The 22,639-nt window shown below is 38.2% G+C and overlaps 1 protein-coding gene across 1 annotated transcript; it reads left to right on the top strand.

Moving 5' to 3' along the window:
- Nucleotides 1-4,527: 4,527 nt before the first annotated feature.
- LOC146373730 (uncharacterized) lies at nt 4,528-18,816 on the top strand. The gene is made up of 13 exons (XM_084950137.1): nt 4,528-4,714; nt 6,301-6,435; nt 7,393-7,590; nt 7,899-8,000; nt 8,172-8,383; nt 8,631-8,644; nt 12,608-12,708; nt 13,670-13,761; nt 14,364-14,590; nt 15,765-15,924; nt 16,905-17,067; nt 17,189-17,242; nt 17,317-18,816. The coding sequence occupies exons 1-13, from the start codon at nt 4,528-4,530 to the stop codon at nt 17,562-17,564; spliced, it is 1,893 nt and encodes a 630-aa protein (XP_084806263.1). The 3' UTR covers nt 17,565-18,816.
- Nucleotides 18,817-22,639: the final 3,823 nt, after the last annotated feature.

The raw sequence follows: 22,639 nt of genomic DNA, 5'->3' as shown, positions 1-22,639 counted from the left end.
TCAAATTGCTGAATTGCCACCTCAGCATTCAGCCAAGTTCTATTACTAATGACCTACTAAATTTTGGTGTAGCAGGCAGCCTCCCCCATATCTCAGCCTGTGCGGGAGGCTGACATGATGACTGAGCAATCTTCAAAAGAGATTGAGATATTTTGGCTGCTGACCTGAGAACTGAGATCATTATTTCTCTAACAATATCCATAACAGATCTAAACCATAAGTTAGAAAAAAATCACTTGACCCCAGTCTTACTTTTTTTTTGCCTCTTTCTTACCCTAATCATCCCTCATAGTTTAAATGGCCACAGAGAGGCCACAGTGTTTGTTCTCATTACTGTGATGTGAACTGATGAGCAGTTTAAACACAAAAACAAAAAGCTAAATAAACATGGATATTGTAAAAGAGGTTCCATGCTCCACAAATGATAAATGGCCTGTATTTGTATAGTGCTTTACTAGTCCCTAAGGACCCCAAAGCCACAGCCACCCTGGGGCGCACTGACAGAGGCGAGGCTGCCGGACACTGGCGCCACCGGGCCCTCTGACCACCACCAGTAGGTAACGGGTGAAGTGTCTTGCCCAAGGACACAACGACCAAGACTGTCCAAGCCGGGGCTCAAACCGGCAACCTTCCAATTACAAGGCAAACTCCCAACTCTTGAGCCACAATCGCCCACATATCAAGTGCATCTGTCAGGACTGACTCAAGGGAAAAAGTGCAATGAAGGATTATTTGCAAACACTAAGTGAGCAAGATACAAATGTGAGGGAGTCGGGGGTTCCAGGAATCCACGGGATGTAGGGAGAACGACACCACGCTCCACTTTTGATACGCCATGTCACTCTGCCAAACACCCACACTCAGGAATCCAGGGGTGGGAAACAAGAATGAGTCCAGGGAATCTATATACAATAAAAAAAAACGAGATCAAAACCAGGAAATCACAAGGAAACAAGAGAGACAGTTAGGGCCAGGGCTACATTAATGTGAGTTGTACAACGATCCAGCGACAAAAAGTACTGAGCCACTGCCTTAAATAGTGGCCAGGAGTTGCAGGATAATGAGCCACAGATGAGTAACTGCTTGCAGGTGCGTGGGCCAAAAGCTGGAACCCATAGTGAGCCCCGCATGAGGTGTAGTCCACCCAAAACAGGGGTGGGCAACTCCAGGTCTTGAGGGCCGGTGTCCTGCAGGTTTTAGATATCACCCTGGGTCTACACACCTGAATCAAATGATTAGTTCATTACCAGGTCTCTGGAGAACCTCAAGACATGGTGAGAAGGTCATTTAGCCATTTAAATCAGGTTGGATCAAGGACACATCTAAAACCTGCAGGACACCGGCCCTCGAGGCCTGGAGTTGCCCACCCCTGACCTAAAACTACCAACCAACCACCCAACCAACCATGGAGCACAGAGTTTAAAAAAACACAAACACACATCAAACAATTTATGGTTGGGGGGAGTGAGTTCCTTAGTGTAAACATGTGAAAATCCCCCTTCTTGGTCTATTTTTGCCTCTTTCTCTAAAATATTTGAATTGACTTGTGTCACCTTTAAACAATCAGTATGCTTGATAGGGAATTTAAGGATATTGGCTTGTACAATTGATCCATCCATCCATCCTCTTCCACTTATCCTTGTCAGGGTCATGCAGGGGCTGGAGCCTATCCCAGCTGTCTTAGGGCGAGAGGCATGGTACACCCTGAGCATTTCCCCAGTCTAACCAGGCTAACACATAGAGACAGACAACCATTCACATTCACACCTATGGGCACACACACTATGATCTCTTTAAAAAAAAAAAGTATGTGCTAATTGTTTTGTGTCTTCTTGTACACATATGCTACACGACTGGTGTATTAGCGAGTAGTCTTTCAGTCATTAAGTGTGCAGATGGGTTTGTTGGTCATTCCAAAACTTTTGTATTTTATAATTTAGATCGCTTTCTACCCAGATGAACATAATGGACAATTTTAAAACTTGTCTTCATCATATATCTTTTAAAATCAGAGGTAAGTTAGTTACCCTGCTTTGATATTACTGAACCCGTGTTGTAAATGAAGGTTTATGATGGGTGTACATTTTTAAGCAAACACATTGTGGGTCTAGGCTTTGGTAGGCTACTTCATTCCTTTGCCAAAATTGATTATTTTGAATTAAACATTGTTACTTTAATAATGCTTCCATCTCCCGTCTTTCAGTTTTGCTGATTTTTGGCATCACCACTGTCTGTGGTAAGTAAGGTTTTTTCCTGAAAATTAGGGACCACTTGTTCCATACAGCTTATACTGTGCAGATATTGTGTTTCCTGAACTCTGTATGTGTGTGGACGCAGAGGATGCATGTATTTATTTGTTATTCATTTTACATACATACATACATACATACATACATACATACATACATACATACATACATACATACATACATACATACATACATACATACATACATACATACATACATACATACATACATACATACATACATACATACATACATACATACATACATACATACATACATACATACATACATACATACATACATACATACATACATACATACATACATACATACATACATACATACATACATACATACATACATACATACATACATACATACATACATACATACATACATACATACATACATACATACATACATACATACATACATACATACATACATACATACATACATACATACATACATACATACATACATACATACATACATACATACATACATACATACATACATACATACATACATACATACATACATACATACATACATACATACATACATACATACATACATACATACATACATACATACATACATACATACATACATACATACATACATACATACATACATACATACATACATACATACATACATACATACATACATACATACATACATACATACATACATACATACATACATACATACATACATACATACATACATACATACATACATACATACATACATACATACATACATACATACATACATACATACATACATACATACATACATACATACATACATACATACATACATACATACATACATACATACATACATACATACATACATACATACATACATACATACATACATACATACATACATACATACATACATACATACATACATACATACATACATACATACATACATACATACATACATACATACATACATACATACATACATACATACATACATACATACATACATACATACATACATACATACATACATACATACATACATACATACATACATACCTACCTACCTACCTACCTACCTACCTACCTACCTACCTACCTACCTACCTACCTACCTACCTACCTACCTACCTACCTACCTACCTACCTACCTACCTACCTACCTACCTACCTACCTACCTACCTACCTACCTACCTACCTACCTACCTACCTACCTACCTACCTACCTACCTACCTACCTACCTACCTACCTACCTACCTACCTACCGAGAGAGAGAGAGAGAGAGAGAGAGAGAGAGAATAGTGTTTATATATGTGTGTGTCCACTTTAGGCTTTTTCACGTCAATAATTTTAAAATGGGCTTTATGTGAAAAGACAACAGCAGAAGAACTAGGTTTCTGTTTCCATCTGTTCCCTTTCCCCCCTCTCTCTCTCTGTCTGTGCACTATTCTGTGGTTTTGTCGCGACTAATGTACAGTGGAAAAAGGCAGTCGATTGTTGCTTTTGAACAGATACTTTTGTAATATTTATCAAATTGTATCACGTTAGACAATGACATGGCATAACCTTTGAATTAGGAAATATTGAATCTATTTATTCAGAAAAACAGATTTAACGGGTTTTAGTTTGTTAATACAATTTACTCACAGCTTTGAATGTTTGCTTGTCCACAGAGCCTGCAGGCTCCAATAATAATTGTCATCGGTGAGTCACCTCTGCCTTACTGTGAAAATGTGTGATGCTTATTTTTACCATTTGATCATCATTGCAAGTTAAGTGCTGTTCAGTGAGTGTCACTGAGGTTCCCTACAAGAAAAGAATTAACAAATGAGGCTGTCGTGCCTGTTCAAACAAAAGGCACGAGTTGGATTTGTTGAAATTGATGTTGCATGCTTGTCCACCTTTGTTTTTTTTAATGGCTGAATAATGACTAAACATTTGTCCATTCTCTGGTTTCTTGCTGCTTAAGTGTGCATTAACGATTTGACCACATCTGTCAGTTCAGGGTTAACCTCTGCTTTAACCAGTTGATTGGCCATAGTACCTTCACCATCCACTTCATTAAAGTAATTTATCTTTCCACTTCTGATCATCATATTCACTTCACTCATTAGAGCCCACACTTCTGACACCACTTGTCAGTTTGACCGGCAGTATCTTTTAGGTTCAAACAAAAGGCATCTTCCACAAATTAATAAAATACAATAAAGGTAATGAAACCACTTGTTTTCCCTGCAGAGGAAGATATACTTTTATATCTGACTGCCAGCAATAATGTCCAGGCTTTGGTCATCTATGCTTTTCAGAAAAGACTGTAATGGAACATGGTATGACATCAAAGAGGCTACATGCTGTGAAAACAGACTTCACCCTGGTGCAAGCCTGTCTTGTTGTGGAAATGAGCCTTACAGTCCTGGAACAGCCACTTGTTGTAAACAGCAACACAGACACACTGTCACAGGTAATGAATTTATAAGATAGAAAACTGGAATGTAAAAAAATATATGAATAGAATAGTAATATTAAAAAGTCTGTCAATAAATGTTCATCAGCTGGTATTAAAATAGGTTATATGTTTCCATCTATTCAGATCTATTCTTGAAGGTCTTTTTCTCACTTCTGAGAACATTTGTGTATCACTCAACCTTGCATTATGGGTATTAAGCAGATAAAGGTTTTTCTTTTTTAGCAAACAAAAAAGTGCTAGACACCTACAGTGCTGATGTGATGGTTGAGAGGGAAAGCTTACACTATTTTGTTGCAACCATCATAAAGTACGGGGAGATGTGAGGAAACAGAAGTACAGTGCATCAGGAAAGTATTCATAGCGCTTCACTTGTTCCACATTTTGTCATATTGCAATCTTTACCAATAGATTAAATTCATTTTCACCCCAACATTCTACACCTAACACCCCAAAGTGACAAAGTAGAAAAATAGTTTGCCTGAAATTCTTGCAAATTCATTAACAATAAATAAAATAAATGATAACATATACATGTACAAGTATTCACATCCTTCACTCAATACATTTGAAGCGTATTGAGTCTTATTGAGTATGATTTTTAGACAGTTTGTCATATTATTCTTCCCAGAAACTCTTAAGCTCCATTGGGTTGGACAGGGACCATATGTACACAGTCATTTTCAGATATGTACAATTAGATTTAAATCTGGTTTCTGACTTTCCCAATTAAAGACATTCACATACTGGTCCCAAAGCCACTCCTTTGCTGTCTTGGCTGTGTGCTTAGGATTGTTGTCCTGTTGGAAAATTAACCATTGCCCCTTCTCCAGTCCCTGCTGTCGAAAAACATCCACACAACGTAATGCTGCCACCACCATGCTTAATGTAGTGATGGTGTTAACCAAGTAATTAGTGGTGCCTAGTTTCCTCCAGATATGATGTTTGGCATTCAGGCCAAAGAGGCAAATCTTTGTTTCATCAGACCAGGGAATGGTTTCTCGTGGTCTGAGAGTCCTTCAGGGGACAGCCACTCCAGGCAGGCTGTCATGTGCCTTTTAGGAGGAGTGGCTTCTGTCTGGTCATTCTACTAGACAGGCCCAATCAGTGGAGTGCTGCAGAAATGTTTGTCCTTCTAGAAGGTTCTCCTCTCTCCACACTCCAACACTGGAGCTCTGTGAAAGTGATTATCAGGTTCTTCGTCACCTCCCTAACTAAGGCCTTTCTGCCCTGACCACTCAGATTGGTGGGGCGGCCAACTCTAAGAAGAGCCCTGGTGATTCCAAACTTCTTCCATTAATGTGCTCATTGGGACCTTCAATGCTGAAGAAACTTTTCTGTACTCTACCCCATATCTGTGTCTTGATACAATCTTGTTTCATAGGTGTGAATATTTTCCAGATACACTGTGGCTGTCTCGATGCTGCTCAAGTAAAAGAAGCAAAAGAAAACAAAACAGTTTTTAGATTGAACTTTGAGTTTCTTTGAAGTTGTGAACTTTCTAATCGTGATTTGATGCACATGTAATAACACTCTTTCAGCAGTTACATTAAGGTACTGATGTCTGCATCCTGTTTTTACAGCCAGAGTTACACAGGGTCTTAGTAAAAAGGTATCCAGCTGCTGTGAACTGAAGGCTTACAACCCAGTGAATGAAATATGTTGCCAGTCAGCCATCATAGCAAAACCTTCACCAATGGCTGAGTGTTGTGGTAAAGGTGAGTAGATGCACTGATGGAAAGCATTAAATCAATTATAAAGTATACAATGTAAATATGGAATTATGTTTTCTCCATCACTAAGTTTTGAGTGTCTGCAAATTTGTAGTTGTTTGAGTATTAAATCGTGAGATTCAGTTAAGGTGCAAACTGAAAGAGATAGGAAACTGCAAGGTGGTGTCAAGAGAGAATATAACTAGCCACCATCAGATGGCAGACTTTGGAAATCAAGAGAAATGACTGAAGGCAGAGAAAATGATTAAGTGGTGGCTTGATGCATGCTCAATCATTCAGGTAAGGGAATGCCAACATTTTCATTGGGAGAAACTTTTTGTCACTCATCCAAGTGATTTCTTCAGTCTCAGCTGACTGCTGGTTTCCCCAACCTTATAAGTAATACATCTGCATAATGACAGGCACTATCACCACTGACTAACAATGGGTCATGAGGGCAGTTTCATGATCATTATTATGCAAATTGTCATGACCATTAAGTTTTACATCAAGATAACACGGGGTTAAAGTCAAAATCAAAGGATGTTGTCTTTATGGATTTAGTCAACTAGACTGCACCATATATACCAAACATTAGCCAACATGGCCACTGTCCAACCCCTAGCAAGTATAAAGCTAATATAACGGTGGAAGTATTACTAAAGGACATAACTAGATTGAATTGAAATCAGTGATTGTCTCTTGAAACAGTCATAATGAGATGCATCAAGGCACTCGTTTGGGAAGTTATTATGAGGCACTTTCTAAATGAACTTTAATTTAAAAGGTCAACAAGACATAAAAACTGAATGTACAGAATATACAGTAAAACATGATTAGAAAACACACACACACACACACACACAAACTTAAAGGTTTACCAACATTGCAGCAGCTTGACAGCTTAGCTATGGTTAAGGTAAGTTAAGAAAGCAAAAAACAAAACATATTTTCTTTTCACAGATGTTTTTGATAGGGTCAAGCAGTTGTGTTGTGGTTCACCTGATATTAAGATGATTCTGATGAGAAATTCCAGTCACCATCAGTGCTGTGGTCACAGCCAGTATGACACCGAGACTCAGTGCTGTTGTTCAAGTGAGGAGAAGAGGCTGGAAGTATACCCAAAGATTTCATCCTGCTGTCTCAGGGACTCCACTTCAGGTCAACACAGCATATCACACTGTGCAGAATAGATTTAATAAAATCTAAATCTGAAAGTTTTTGCAGTTTGCATCATACTTTACATGTTAGACCAAGACAAGAAAGTCATTTGATAGACTAGAAATTAAAAAAAAAAAAAAAGTCTTATCCCTCAAGACTATCTGCACTAGATATGCCATGTCTTTAATGTTGCATATACTTAAAAAAAATCTTTGTGGAAGTATGATAGCTGTCACAGAGTATTTAAAGGAAGCCAATGTTAATTACTGTGAGTAATGAAAGTGTGTTGACTGTCTTTTCAACTACAGCTCATTTATGTGGAAATGAGACCTATGACAAAAACACACAACTATGCTGTGAGTCAACTGTTATTGACAAACGTTCACCGAATCACAGATGCTGTGACAAAAGTAAGTGAAGCTGAAAAAACAGAAAAGTATTTCACTGAATATACAGTAGATGATTAGGAAGATTATTCACCAAATGAAGAACATACAGACATCTTTAAAAAGCTCCATATTAGTTTAGCTATGATTAAAGTTCAAGTGTTTCAGTTTTTGATATCTGTATCTTTTCCACAGGGGCGTATGATGTGGAAAAGGAGCTGTGTTGTGGTCCAATTAGTGATAAGAAGATCCTGACAAGGAACTCCCCAGATCACGTGTGCTGTCATCAAGGCCAGTTCAACAGCAAGACTGAGTGTTGCTGCTGGAAGGATGATGGTGCTGAGATACAACCGAGGAATTCATCTTGCTGTGAGTCGTGTATATTTGAATGGCATAACTTGCCAAAGGCAGCTTAATGCACATCTTAAAATTCGATTTAAAAGTATGCTCTTCATTTTATATTTTATATTTAAATCATGAAAACTGAATACAGTTTTATTTTAGTGTTGGGAACAGTTCCATCATATTTATAATGAAATCAACTCATAGACCACAACGCTTATCGCATTACATACTTATAATCAGATTAAATGCAATAAAAATTGTTAATATATTATCGTTTTAATCAAAATCCTTTGTGCTTCATGTTCACAGGTATGCAACAAGAGGTAAGTGTTATGTTTTCCAAGGAAGGAAGTTGTTAATAATTAAACTGAAAATAACAGACAAGCGCCACTCAAGGGCAAAAAAAGCAAAGAAACACAACAAAACCAAAAAGATGTTCACAAAAAAATGTCTGTTAACCGAAAACATGCTTTTATCCACAGTATGTGGCTATAGAAGGGCTCCCAAAAGTTCTCTTTTGCCTTTGCCTATAGAGTCAGCTTGGCAGTACCCAAGTCCAAAGTCCATACTATTTTATTTATTGTGTGTGTGTGTGTGTGTGTGTGTGTGTGTGTGTGTGTGTGTGTGTGTGTGTGTGTGTGTGTGTGTGTGTGTGTCCAGGCACCTGTGCTCCAACCCAACTGATAAGTTAACTGTGGCTTTGACCTATTATTGTCCACTTATCTATACATACACACATACAAACATTATATATATATACATTATATATACAAACATTTTCTTAACCAACCATCCACTGCTTTGTTGACAGCACTACAAATCTTTGGACTTCTCTCAATGAGCTTCATGATGTAGTCACCTGAAATGGTTCTCACTTCACAGTTGTGCCTTGTCAGGGTTCATTTGTGAAATTTCTTGCCTTCTTAATGGGGTTAGGACCATTAGTTATGCTGTGCAGAAGTCAGGTTGGTACACAGCTGACAGCCCTAATTTAAAAACTGTTAGAATTCATATTATGGCAAGAACCAATCAGCTAAGTAAAGAGAAACAACAGTCCATCATTACTTTAAGAACGGAAGGTCAGTCAGTCTGGAAAACTGCTAAAACTTTGACTGTGTCCTCAAGTGCAGTCAAAAACCCATCAAATTAGATTACATGAAGACCGCCCCAGGAAAGGAAGACCAAGGGTCACCTCTGCTGCTGAGGAAAAATTCATCCAAGTCGCCAACCTAAGAAATTACAAGTTAACAGCACCTCAGATCAGAGCCCAGATAAATGCCACACAGAGCTCGAGACCCATCTTTACATCACCTGTTCAGAGGACACTGTGCAAATCAGGTCTTTATGGTCAAATAGCTGCTAAAAAACACTACTAAGGAAAGGCAATAAGCAGAAGAGATTTGTGTGGGAAAAGAAAAACAATCAATGGGCATTAGACCAGTGGAAATCTGTGCTTTGGTCTGATGAGTCCAAATTTGAGAGCTTTGGTTCCACTCACCATGTCTTTGTACAATGCGGAAAAGGTCAAAGGCTCCCACCTTGAAGCATGGAGGAGGTATGACGGTGTGGGGGTGCTTTGCTGGTGACACTGTTGGGGATTTATTCAAAGTTGAAGGAACATTGAACCAGTACGGCTACCACAGCATCCTGCAGCGACATGCCATCCCATCCGGTTTGCGTTTAGTTGGGCCATCATTTATTTATCAACAGGACATTGACTCCAAACACACCTGCATGCTGTGTAAGGGCTATTTGACCAAGAAGGAGAGTGATGTAGTGCTGCAACAGATGGTGTGCCCTCCACAATCACCTGACCTAAACCCAATCGAGATGGTTTAGGCCGAGGTGAACCTCAGAGTCAAGGAAAAAGGGCCAACAAGGGCTCAGCATCTGTGGGAACTCTGTCAAGAATGTTGGAAAACCATTTCAGATGACTACCTCATGAAGCTCGTCGAAAGAATGCAATGAGTGTGCAAAGCAGTAATCAAAGTAAAGGGTGGCTATTTTGAAGAATCTAAAATATAAAACATGTTTTGAGTTATTTCACAGTTTTTTGTTTACGACATAATTCCATATGTGTTGATACCAGTGTTGGGCAAGTTACTTTGAAAAAGTAATTAATTATAGTTACTAGTTACTTCTTCAAAAAAGTAACTGAGTTAGTAACTGAGTTACAAGATTCTAAAAGTAATTAATTACTTGAAAAGTAACTATTGCGTTACTTTTAAAAATATGTTTAACCCTCTGGGGTCCAGGGTATAACTGGCCATTTTTAACTACTTTTGATGTTTTCTCAACATTTCACCTTTAAAAACTATTTACTTTGCCTTGTTTGGTATCATTGTTTTCAGCACAACCTCACGTGTCTGAATTTACAGTTATGTTTTCATTTGACATACTGTATTAACACAATTGATCTAAAATCAGACAAAAAACATAAAATTCGAGTAGAAAAAAGTTATCATTTTTACTGTAACAACCACAAACATGTTTAATGAATCATATTTCATAACTTTAAATGCAAATATAAATTGTCAATTTTAAAATCCTATGCACAAGTTTTGCAAACAACAAAGTTATTTGCAGCCATTTACCTTTTACCCCTTTTTTAAATAACCATTTCAAACTATTTACATAACAATCGGGTGTTCTGCATTCAGTAAGATGCCACAAATTATTTGTGCCACTTCAAAAATTTCTGTCCACTATAAAGAAGAACATCACAGCCTGATACCTGCAGGTCTGACAGCAGCAGGTGTATCACTCCTGTTCTCTACCTGGAGACAGCAATCGCCTTACTGTTCTGACACACAACACAAAGCAATCCACAACACCACACACTAACTACACACTCCAACCACGCTAAACGTCGCAAATCTCTCACATCTCAAAACTCACTCTCTCTCTTTTTCTGCTGCCTCTCTCTCTCTCTCTCTCTCTCGGTCTAAAACTTCCCCCTCTTCCTAAACAACCAAATGTCATGTTGCCATATCATTTTTGATTGGTCGTTTTTTGGGGTCATAAGCAGAGAGTGCTTGCTAGCGCTGACCTTAGACAGTAAACATGACAACGCAATTTAAAAACTGCTATATATCACCTTTTTGCTTTGTCATCTTGATGTGATCATGTGATTGGCTTACCACAACTACTTTATTCTTCCTCAGTCAAACAGCAGCACTCATGCGATTGTCTTGCCCCCTAGCTACAGGTGTTGTGCCAGAAAGTGACTGTGGCCCGCGGGAGCCCGCAGAGCTGCTTAAAGCTGTAGAGCCCAGCTTATTTACAGCTACTTCCTTACAACTGATATAAGATGCGATAAGCTGAACACAGCTTCAGCCGTCTGTTTGTTGAAAAATAGTAACGCGACCGCACCGTATTTTCTTGTTAGTAACGGTAACGGCATTGTAACGATAGAAATAGTAATTAGTTAGATTACTCGTTACTGAAAAAAGCAACACCGTTAGTAACGCCGTTACTTGTAACGCTGTTATTCCTATCACTGGTTGATACATAGTTTTGATGCCTTCAGTGAGAATCTACAACGTAACTAGTCATGTAAATTAAAAAAAAAAAAACATTAAATGAGAAGGTGTGTCCAAACTTTTGACTGCTAGTGTATCAGGGGCTGCGGGGTCGATGGAGTGCATCTCAGACATCAACTGACAGGTCACCAGCATATCACAGCTTTATTTTTGTCAACAATGATATTTATGACATTTATGACTTAATGCTTTAATATTAAAAATGGCTTTAATCTGTTTATGAGGCACTTTTCATTGGTTAGGAATTTAAGTCCTTTTAGGCACTGAAACTATTTGGTTAGGTTTGGGGTTAAAATACATCTTTGCAATTTCCTGCAAGTTTTAAAGTGATGAGAGGATGGGGAGCAGGTGAGAACACAGCTGGGACGTGACGAGGCGGGGAGGAGACCAAAACTGAAGATAGTGACACGAGACACAGACTGTCATTAGTAAAAAAGTAAATACAAGAGAGACACGGAGACGCAGATTCGACACTTAGACATGGAAACATGAGACGAGGCGAGGTGAGGCACAGGAACAGAACAGAAATCCGGGGGGCTAAATATAATACAACAGAAAACAATAATTCAATGAATAAAACTTAAAAACACTGGGTCACAGACCCACGACAGTGACAATGGCATAGATGCCACATGACACCTTGTGTATATCTGTGAGAGGCTTTGAAAACTTAGCATAGTATTTATGCGATGTTGACTGTTTTTGTGTTTTTGTTTATTTTTACCTGTTTATGCATATCCGCAGCACTGAACCAAACACACATCTCTGTCGGTCATCATGCTACAATCCAAAAGAGCACCACTGCTGTGAAAGAAACCAAAAGCCTCACTGGTTCTGTACCTCAGGTATCACTGTCTGTTTGTTTTGGTTTTGCAGCTGTCGTGTCAGTTACTATCACATAAAAATTACATAACCCTGTGGTTCTAACTTTGCAACTTTTGGAAGAGAAAGTGGAACTGGATCACAGCCCAAACTCCAACAAAGCAGTTAGAACTTAGTGAGCAGTTTATTTTGCTCTACTGGTGTAAAAACAAATAGTTGTTTTCAGCATAAATTTCCCCTACAGAGCACATTGTGCCATTTGTTCTTGTGATGTTAGCTCACTGTGGAAAACTCTTCAAGTAATAAAGTGTGAAGACATAAAACATGCCCCTAGTAATATCATTTTATATACTGTAATACTAAACTAACTCTTTCTAAAACTGAGAATAATGCCTTGGGAGTTTATCAAATGATGAAACAAAGAAATACTATCTTGTCTTCTATTTCTATTTGTAAAATCCTATATGCTCATTTTTAGTTAAATGTGTGCATTAAAGAGGGTTTTGTGTCATGAACCAGAGGTTCATGCAAGATATGGACCCTATGTAGACTCAAACCCAACTTAACTTTTCACAAGACTTTATTTACACAGCAGAAGAGTGAGGTAAACATGAATATACACCAGCTGAGAGCAGACTATCATGGAGAGCCACTGGCAGAGAATAATTAATCACAGAGAGTCACGAATGGTGAATGACCCCGGAAACCCACCAACACCGGCTGGAAAATCCCAGACACTGCCATGGAACATGACAGTTTTATATTTGGAAAAACATAATGTGAAACTATAGTTGCAAGGGAACACCCTGACTAATATTTTCTCAAACATGTTCCATGATCTGAGTAAATGTTATTTTCTTTCCTTTCTCAGATCCTTTTTTTTCCTGTTATGTCTTTCCTGATGTAACTGAGTTCAGAATTTATGAGAAGTTTCTAACTCCTGTCCTCTCTCCACCCTTCCAACCCTCACACCTCTATGTTTAGGTCAAATCAAGGCAACACCCACTGTGTATAATCCACACATACAAGTCTGCTGTGATGGATGTATCTCTGCGTGGAAGCCTTGGATGGATCAGGTAATAATCAAATTGTTTTTCCTTGTCTTGTTTGTTTTGTTGTTCTGTCTCTGGGCCTCATTTTTAGTTATAATAGAAAGGTCAAAAGTTTTAATTTGTGTCTCTGGGGAAAAAAAAATCATTTTCCAATGACAGTGATAGACTTAAAGCAACGTTTTCTTTCAAATAAAAAAAATAAAATAAAATAATAATATATATATATATATATATATATATATATATATATATATATATATATATATATATATATATATATATATATATATGGAGAATTTTGGAAGAATTTTTAATAAGATTGTTAATGGGTAAAATGATGGGCAACACATTTCATTATTAAATGAAATGTGATGTGTTGTGTCACATCCTAATTAGGATGTAGAGCTGACAGCAGTGGAAAAGAGAGATTCTAGGAAAAAATTCTGCTTTACTGACCCTTTGATGAGAGAGCTCAGAGCTCCACCCCGCTCCTTTTATACAATAACTGAGGGTGTTTTTCGATCTGTCTAAAACTCATCGAACGGCCTCAGTATTCGCTACTACTAATGCAAAAGGGCCAAAAGGCATTTCTGAACAATTTACTGTATTATCTCTGATTCTTCAAGTGCTGTGGAGAGACGCCGTACGGCTCGGGACAATGTGGAGTTCTCTGTTGTAATAACACCTTGTACGAGGACAGAGTTGATGGACAGGAATGTTCAGAGATGGGTATTCCTTACAACCCGGCCAAAGGGACCATATGTTGTTCTCAGTTTCACGGCAGCCCGGGACAACACTGCTGTGGGACAGAAATTTACCAGCCTGATGTTGAGATTTGCTGCAATGGACACAGGTGATTTTGTGTGTGTGTGTGTGTGTTGCTGATAAAATCTAGTGAAAAGGGATGGGTTTTTTTCCATTCCTTATTCATCAGCTTGGTATGTAACAGTGTTTGATTTTAGGTCAGTGGGCAGTTAATTTTTATGCATCTTGTGCTGGTTGAGGGGAAACCCAGAAGGGAGAGGCAAAGGAAATGTCTTGCATTCCAGTAGAAGGTCTTTTCTTTATAGAAATTCCAGCTGTGCATAACACTGTCCCACCTTTGTTTACTTTCAGGCACCGTTGTGCTCTGGTCTAATGTGATAAAGCATTCTTCTGAATCAGTCCATGTGGTTTCTGACTCGGTTTGGTGCCACATGGGTTAAAGTTTGCAGTTAAACTGTCTATGTGTTTGCATCATTCAATAGTCTGGATATTCTATGGCCTGAAAACATTTGTGGCAGCTACTTTTCTTTCGGTCTCAGTTTTAGTATTGGTGGAGCAGGTTGTATCCTGAATGCTCTCATTAAGCGTATTTTCAACTGCAGAGTCTGTCAGAGTGGGTGATGACAGCAACACTGGGTATGAATATATTATGTGTGAACAGTGAGAGCTGAAGCTGCAGTTCTGATTCTCTGCTTTCAGTGTACAGCCTGTGTAATAACTGTGTTGAAGAAGTGGATAAATATCTTCCAGGCTGACATCCAACAATATACATAAGGACATGTCTCACTCAGCCTCTTATAAACTTATCTTGCGCTCCTTATTTCAATGAGGAATGATCATTCAGAAGACTTGAATATGATTTACTAAGCTACAGAAATTAATTGATCCTTTTGATTAGTCTCTGATGACACATGATGGCAGAATGGAATTATGGTGAAGATAAAGGCTTGGACGGAGCTTTAAGTGACTTGAGGGACACAGAGATGGGTTCCTGGAAAGGAAAATAATGGAAAAGCCCACAGATTTAAAGCACACGGGGTGGAGTCTGATTGGCTCAAAGAAGGCGGGTAAGAAGAGCACTGGACTAGTGTAATGATGTCAGTATTGAATTTGACAGCGTGGGAAATTGGAAGTCATGCAAAGAATTGACTAGCAGGCAAACACCCAGAAAACCAGAGAGATCTTGTAATTGCAGATCTTCATTATTTAACTTATGCATGAGCTTCATTTGATATTAATTGCTCCCTCTGTTTTCCAACCAGACATCCCAAATCAGAAAACATTCACTGCTGTGGGGTCAAAGCCTACAACATTAAAGACCCACAGATGAAGTGCTGTGCAGGAACACTGTACAATCTGACATCATTACATAAGCATGGAGGGGACGTGCAGTGCTGCGGATCCACTCTGCAAGAGCCACAGGTAGTTTATCAGTAATGATGTATATAATATAATTATCATGTTATCTGACCATTTTTCGTGCATCCTATTCATGCCATGAGAACTTATTTGAGATAAACTATATGAATTTCAGGGGCAGGACGACACGTCACACGCTCCACTTCAGGTTATATCTCTATAAATGGCTCACATGCTTGTTTGTTCTCATTTCCATGCCCCACCGTCCATCCATCAGTTTTTCACACCCTCTCATCATTATCAGGGGATCTGTGAGGTTCAGAAGCCACTGAGAATCTGTCACTGAGCCGTTCTCTGTACTGCAGTCTCAGGCAATGATCTTTGCTTTCTCCATCTGTTTTCCGTATCATATTTGAGATTGCAGTCCCAACTAATGAATGAGATAATAGAGCTGCAAGGTGAAAGTAGCATTACAGGCCACCCTAGTTTCAGAAATTATGGTCCCATTAATTTTGACATTTTCTTTTTTATTCTCTTTTTTTTTTTTCTCCAAAAGCATTTTGAATTTCCTTTCTTACTTGTGACACCTCTCAATAACCAGTTAAGCATTAAATCTAGAATATATGCCTACTCTACAGTGAAGGAAAACAACACCTTGCAATGCACTGGCTCCCAAGGCTGCTTTCATGGACACAGCTTGTCCGGCTGTCACACAAATAGTTGATAAATGCATCCAGGAGAAGATTACTGTACTTTATAAAAGTCAGTCCGAAGAATCCTTTACAGATCATTTCAAAAAAGAGGAGGATCTCCAGTCTGAACCTAAACACAACAATTTATAATTCAATATAACCAAACCATCATTATTAGGCTTTGCAAGCCAAACTATGCAGTTGCTGCCAAGGCCCCAGTAAGACCAATACTAAAACATTTTTTATATTTAGTGATATATTTAGTGTATATCTGACAGTCAGAATACCTTCAGCATAAGGAATATTACACCTGTCTTTAGAAATTTAACTAACATCTCTTTTCACTACCAGGACATTTGCTGCTCAAGTGAGGAGGAAGAGGTGATCTACTCTGCCAAGACAGGGTTTAGATGCTGTGGTCACCTCTATTACAACACCACCCTGTGGTCATGCTGTGCTGGGAGGCTGAGATCAATCCATGAACCAGGACATGGTCAAAGAAAGATGATTAATGGTTTGTTTTGTCTGCTTAGATGTCCTTTCCATGCAGTAGAACTTCATTTGACGTCATTTTAATTTGATGGCAAAGCCCAGATCCTGCATTTTACCAGTAACATGTATAATGTTGTTTTCAGAATCCAGAGTCCTATCTGTGAATAATCTGAACAAAACAGATCTTTGCCAAAAAAAGTAAGTCTTTTTTAACATAAAAAATGCTGATGTTTTGGTTTGTAATGCCATGGCTTTATGTATCTTTGTTTAGTGCACATTGGGACTGTGGAAAGTGTGTCTCAGCAGAGCGTTGTGTTTGGGAATGTGCTGACGGTTCATGGTATGGAGGCCGAAGCTCTGCCTTTTCCTTACATCCTGGAAACAGATGATCGCTGCAGCTTCCCTAAACTGATTCTTGGGAAGACCTACTTCTTTAACAAAGTTAATGTTTTCACTGATTTCAATCATGACTCTGTTCTTCAGTCACTCCATTTCATTATTTCCAAATGTTCACCTTAGGTCACCATTGGCTGATTTATACATGGGCAGTCCTGATGAGTTACTCTATTCTCTGACAAAGTACTAATTTTGTATTTTTATTTTGTGCTTGCAATATTGGGTTTTTCACTCTCTTGAATGTATTACACATTACTGCATTGGTATACATTGGTCTGTTAGCAATAGTGATGCTATCCTAAAAAGAAAGACATATACCTAATCTGTTCTTTGTTTTTTGTGTATTATTAGAGCCATTAGTAATGGTTGATTCTCACAATTAAATCAAAAAACTCCTTATGTACCGTCTGTAACCGTAATGTCTTTACCTGATTTAGAAACAGTAATGCATTACAGAAAAATGCCATTACAGAATGCATTATTTTTAAATTGTTACACTTAACACTGCTTACTTATGCATTTAAAATAATTACATACATAATATTACTAAAACTGCAGCATCAGTTACATGTGACTCTGCACATAACTAGCCAAACCCTGCCATTCCTCCACTCTCAGAAAATCTGTTCACTGAGATGACTAAGTAAAATTTTTGAAATCACTGAGAACATTGTAGCTTTTTACTGAAATATTTACTGAGTTTCACATTGTACTCACTCACATAATTTAAGACAGTTATTACTACTGTGACACAGCCCAGTTGGTACATATTTAAGTATACAGTGTATGCAATAATACGATGAAACTTAACTTCAGAAGTCTAAAAAAAAAAAAAAAAAGCTTTAGTTTCTTCTTGATTCTTGTTAGCATGGAATCAACAGTTGCTGACTTCTTACAGCACTATAAAATGTAGCTTCATAAAATATTAGCATATGGCTCATTTTTTATTTTTAAGCTATTTTCTTGCACTGAAACAAATTATAATACATAATTTAAAAAATGTTTGACCTTGACCCACATAATCAAAAGTATGCATTTGATAGCTAAAGCTAGTGAATGTTAACCACTGAGTTGCCAATGCCATGAATGCTACTATGCTGTACCACCCAGAGGTCCCACTGAAAAGACCATGAAAGTATTTTCTTTTCATAAACAGCTGTTTTTATTCTTACTTTTTCTATTGGAATGTAATTTATATAAGGCCTCAGTGCACAGACACAGTAGTGGTAATGGCAGATGTTTGGGTTTTGTAGTACTGTCTCGATACTGCATGTTTGACTTTGCATGTTTGTGTTTATTTTGTGGCCTAATGTTCTTATGATTTAAGCTTTAAATAAATAACATATTTTGCTTTATCCTGTTGAGTTGATGATCTTGAGGCTGGGCTTGCCATTGGCAGAGGTTTTTTTTTTTTTTTTTTTACTAAAAAAAGTGCTTTCATTACAGACTTTATGTTTAACATGCAATGTTTGCAAAAAAGTTAAAACATTTATTTTAACTAGTTTTGAACTTTTAAATAGTCCAGAATAAATGTTAAAGAGGATTCTGCACCTTTCTCAGATCAGATTCATTAAAAACATGGGACTTTGGCTGCATCTATAAATGTATTACTGGTACATCTGGTACACGTTTTAGGTCAGAAAAGTGGTATTCAAGCATTAGTGTACACCCATTTAGACTGCTTAACCTCCTAGGACCTGGCGTCCACATATGTGGACATCACATTTTTGATTATTTAGCCCAAAATACTCAATTTTGCTCTACAAGGGCCTGATATCCACTTACGAGGACATTATGCTGCTACTGTTCTATCAAAATTTTAAAATATCCTCATATGTGGCTCTTATTTGTCTTAGAAACAAAAATAAGGTAAAAAATGTGTAATTCTTTGTTTTTACATTCATCGGGTCCCAATCAGCCCAAATAGCAAAGAGAAATTAAAAATGCATGCCGTGGAAGAGCTCAGGTCTTAGGAGGTTAATTGATAACTTGATATCCCAAGACTATTGAAAAAAAAAAAATTTTCTGACATTAAGTTCTAGATAGATTAAGACTATCTGGTAGCTTTATAAGGTACCAGATTACTCTAAAGTAATATTAGGCTGCTTTGTACCCTTTGAAAAATCAGATAATTTAAAAAATATTCATATCTAATAGCTTTGTTTAAAAAATTAACTTAATTATACACCTGACATGTCAAAATATGAAAAAGAAAAAACAATGCAACACAGGAGCACTTAACACATTTCATGAAAATCAATAAGGTTATCCCTTTCTGTTATTATTCTTCGTACATTACAAGGTCATTAAATTACACCTTGTAAGAATGAGCAGAAAAGGCCCTCTTCTTCTCTTGTACTAGAGAGGTTTGGCTTGATAGAGAAAAAAAAAAAAAAAAAAAAAGAACTGTGCAAAACAAAATCCAGAATGACTGACTTCCTCTAGGGTACAAAGGAAAGTGTATGAATGCAATTTTGCTTGAACTGACACTCAGTCTTTTACTTTGTTTTGGTCCTGTTAATCCTTCTCATGGGAATATTACAGAGCAGAATATAAAAAGAAAGGGGACTTTTCAATAACACAGGAAGCTTTTAGGGAAATACCAAAATATTCAACTGATGTCATTTGGATGCAACCAAAACAAATGAAGTGATGTTATTACCAACTTACGCAAACTTAAAAAGAACCCAGAAATAAACTAATGAGGTGTACTAATCCCTAAGATCAGTGGTGTAGGGTGTGCCTGAGTGTGAGGATGTGAGTGAATGCTGTAAATCCAAAAAGTAAAACCTAACTAAAGGCTTTTGAAGACTAATCATGACTTTGCAACACAACACTATGTAAACAATGGTATGAACCTAATCAGATTATTCAATTAGGAGGCATATATTTGCACTGGTTCCCATCTGAATGTTACACAGTCAATCTTTTTATTTGAACCTATACATATACCTTTAGGTTCAAATAAAACCTATACACCATATACATAAGATTATATAAAAAAAAAAAAAAAAAAAAAGCCTGCTTCACCAATAGGGCTCAGTGTAGACCCTTCCTATTCTGTTCACACTTTATGTCACAGAGGAAACGGCCATGTTTACTGACTGCAGTCATTTCATTATGTAACCATACCTGGGATTTCTTTGGCCCAGAGGCAATTTTATTTATAAAAAAAACAAAAAAAAACAAAAAAAAAAAAAAAACACATTACTAACACCTTAAATTACCAACACGGCAATTAGCTTTATAGATACAATCATTCTTTGAATAAAAGCATAAAACAATTTCGTTTCTGAGTTTCAAAAGAGGGCTGAAAGATTTTAAATGAAAGGTCACAGGGTTAAAGTTGAATGTAAAAACGGCCTTAACTGTTTGAGAACTGCATTGGAAGTGGTGAGAATATTCCTGATGTATCAGAACTACATCAAAGCATCAAAAGATTGTAAGAAAATGGTCTTTTTTTTTTTTTCACAAGAAATGTGTGCCTTAAAACGACACATGCTTGATCAGTACTGGACCTCAGAGAGAAAACATTTAGAGCAGAAAACAGATTTCACAAGTATACAAGGGCTGTTGCATGATACAATTAAAGCCAACTATATCTTTTCTTTTATGCAATTTTTTTTCCAAACGGCATTCAAAGAAAATTCTGTATCTGCTTTTCACCTGATCAAACCTTTAACATAACAGACCAGCCTGTTCTATAGGCATAGATGAACGTGATAATGTGATACTGGAAAGTGTGATACTGAAAAACAATTGGCACATTCTTTTAAAAGTGCTTCATTAAAGCTAATAAAAAGCCCGATGACATCACATACATGCACTGCCCCAACGGCATCCCAGGGGCCGTGGTTAAAGCCAACTGGCAGGGATCCCCACTAGACTGTTTAACCTCTCCCTGCCACCATTTCCAGCTGTCTGAAGGCACGATCATTCCCATCCCCCAAAAAACTGGTATAGACAGCCTCATTAAGTACAGACCTATAGCCCCCATGTCTGCAGTCATGATGTATTTTGAGCATATAGTGTCTCATCACATCAGAGACTGTCTACCCCCTCCCTTGACCCCCACCAGTTTGCTTACAGAGCAAATCGGTCCATGGAGGATGCCATCACCATCACCCTTCATAGAGCACTGATCCATCTAGAGAACAGGAGCTACATGGACTACAGCTCAGCATGTAAAACCATAATTCCAAACATCCTCAGCACCAAAACGAACCACCTTCAGATCCCCTCTGCCACCTGCTCCTGAATCAAAGACTTCCTTAAGCTGGGCATACACTGTACGATTTTTTTCAGTCACGCAATTCAGCTCCTGCTCAAACTGTACGATTGACTCGCAGGGGTAAGAAGTTCGTAGGTCACAATGCAGGGTCTCACACTATACTGCCCGATGCTCTGATGCGACCTGAGTGCTCACACTGTGCGTCCATAAAAATGAAGGTTATAACAGAAGATCTGTCGCTCACTCTCCCTCTCTTCACTCACACAGACACCACCACCATCAACTTTGCTAAATTGCTAATGAAAAACATTGATCAGGCAGCTGTGATTGAGCAGCAATGTCCATCCAACTATTTTCACGGTTGTTGTGGTTGTGATAATTTTGTGAGGCCACATCGAAAAGGCTCGGATGAGCCCAAGTTCTACAAGTGCCTCCATCGCTTGTGTCCAGATCACACGCTGCACTGCTGTGCTACTCCATCTTTTTCACCGACATTTATGTGTTTGCGCGTGCACAGTGTTAGCGGCTGCGGCGACACCCTCACGACGGTCGTGAGGATTTCAAACAGGTTTGAAATCCTCCCGACCAAGCGATTGATGATTGGGAGCTGGTCGTGAGGTGTTAATCGCTTCTTGTTACCTCACGTATACTACACGATGCACGACACACGATGAAGGCCAAACTCGGGCCGATCACCAAAACGGTCACACGACTCAAAAATCGTCTCAAAATGGGCCAAAAATCGCACAGTGTAAGCCCAGCATTACCAACCAGTCTCAATCATTGTGACTCCATGGACAGTGGAGTAGATTTTCCACTGTCCATGGAGAATGGTCACACGAGTGCTGAACTCACATAAATCCTCACAGATGTCCGCTGGATCCATACTGGTCAGGTCGTTCTGAATTTGACGGAGATTACCCAAAATTCAGACAAAATGGAACGAAAACGAAACGAGAACAAAACT

Source organism: Perissodus microlepis, chromosome 14 (genome assembly GCF_051167445.1).
Source record: "Perissodus microlepis isolate ML-2025 ecotype Zambia chromosome 14, ASM5116744v1, whole genome shotgun sequence".
Classification (NCBI taxonomy): Eukaryota; Metazoa; Chordata; class Actinopteri; order Cichliformes; family Cichlidae; genus Perissodus; species Perissodus microlepis.
This window is presented reverse-complemented; position numbering and strand designations above follow the sequence as displayed.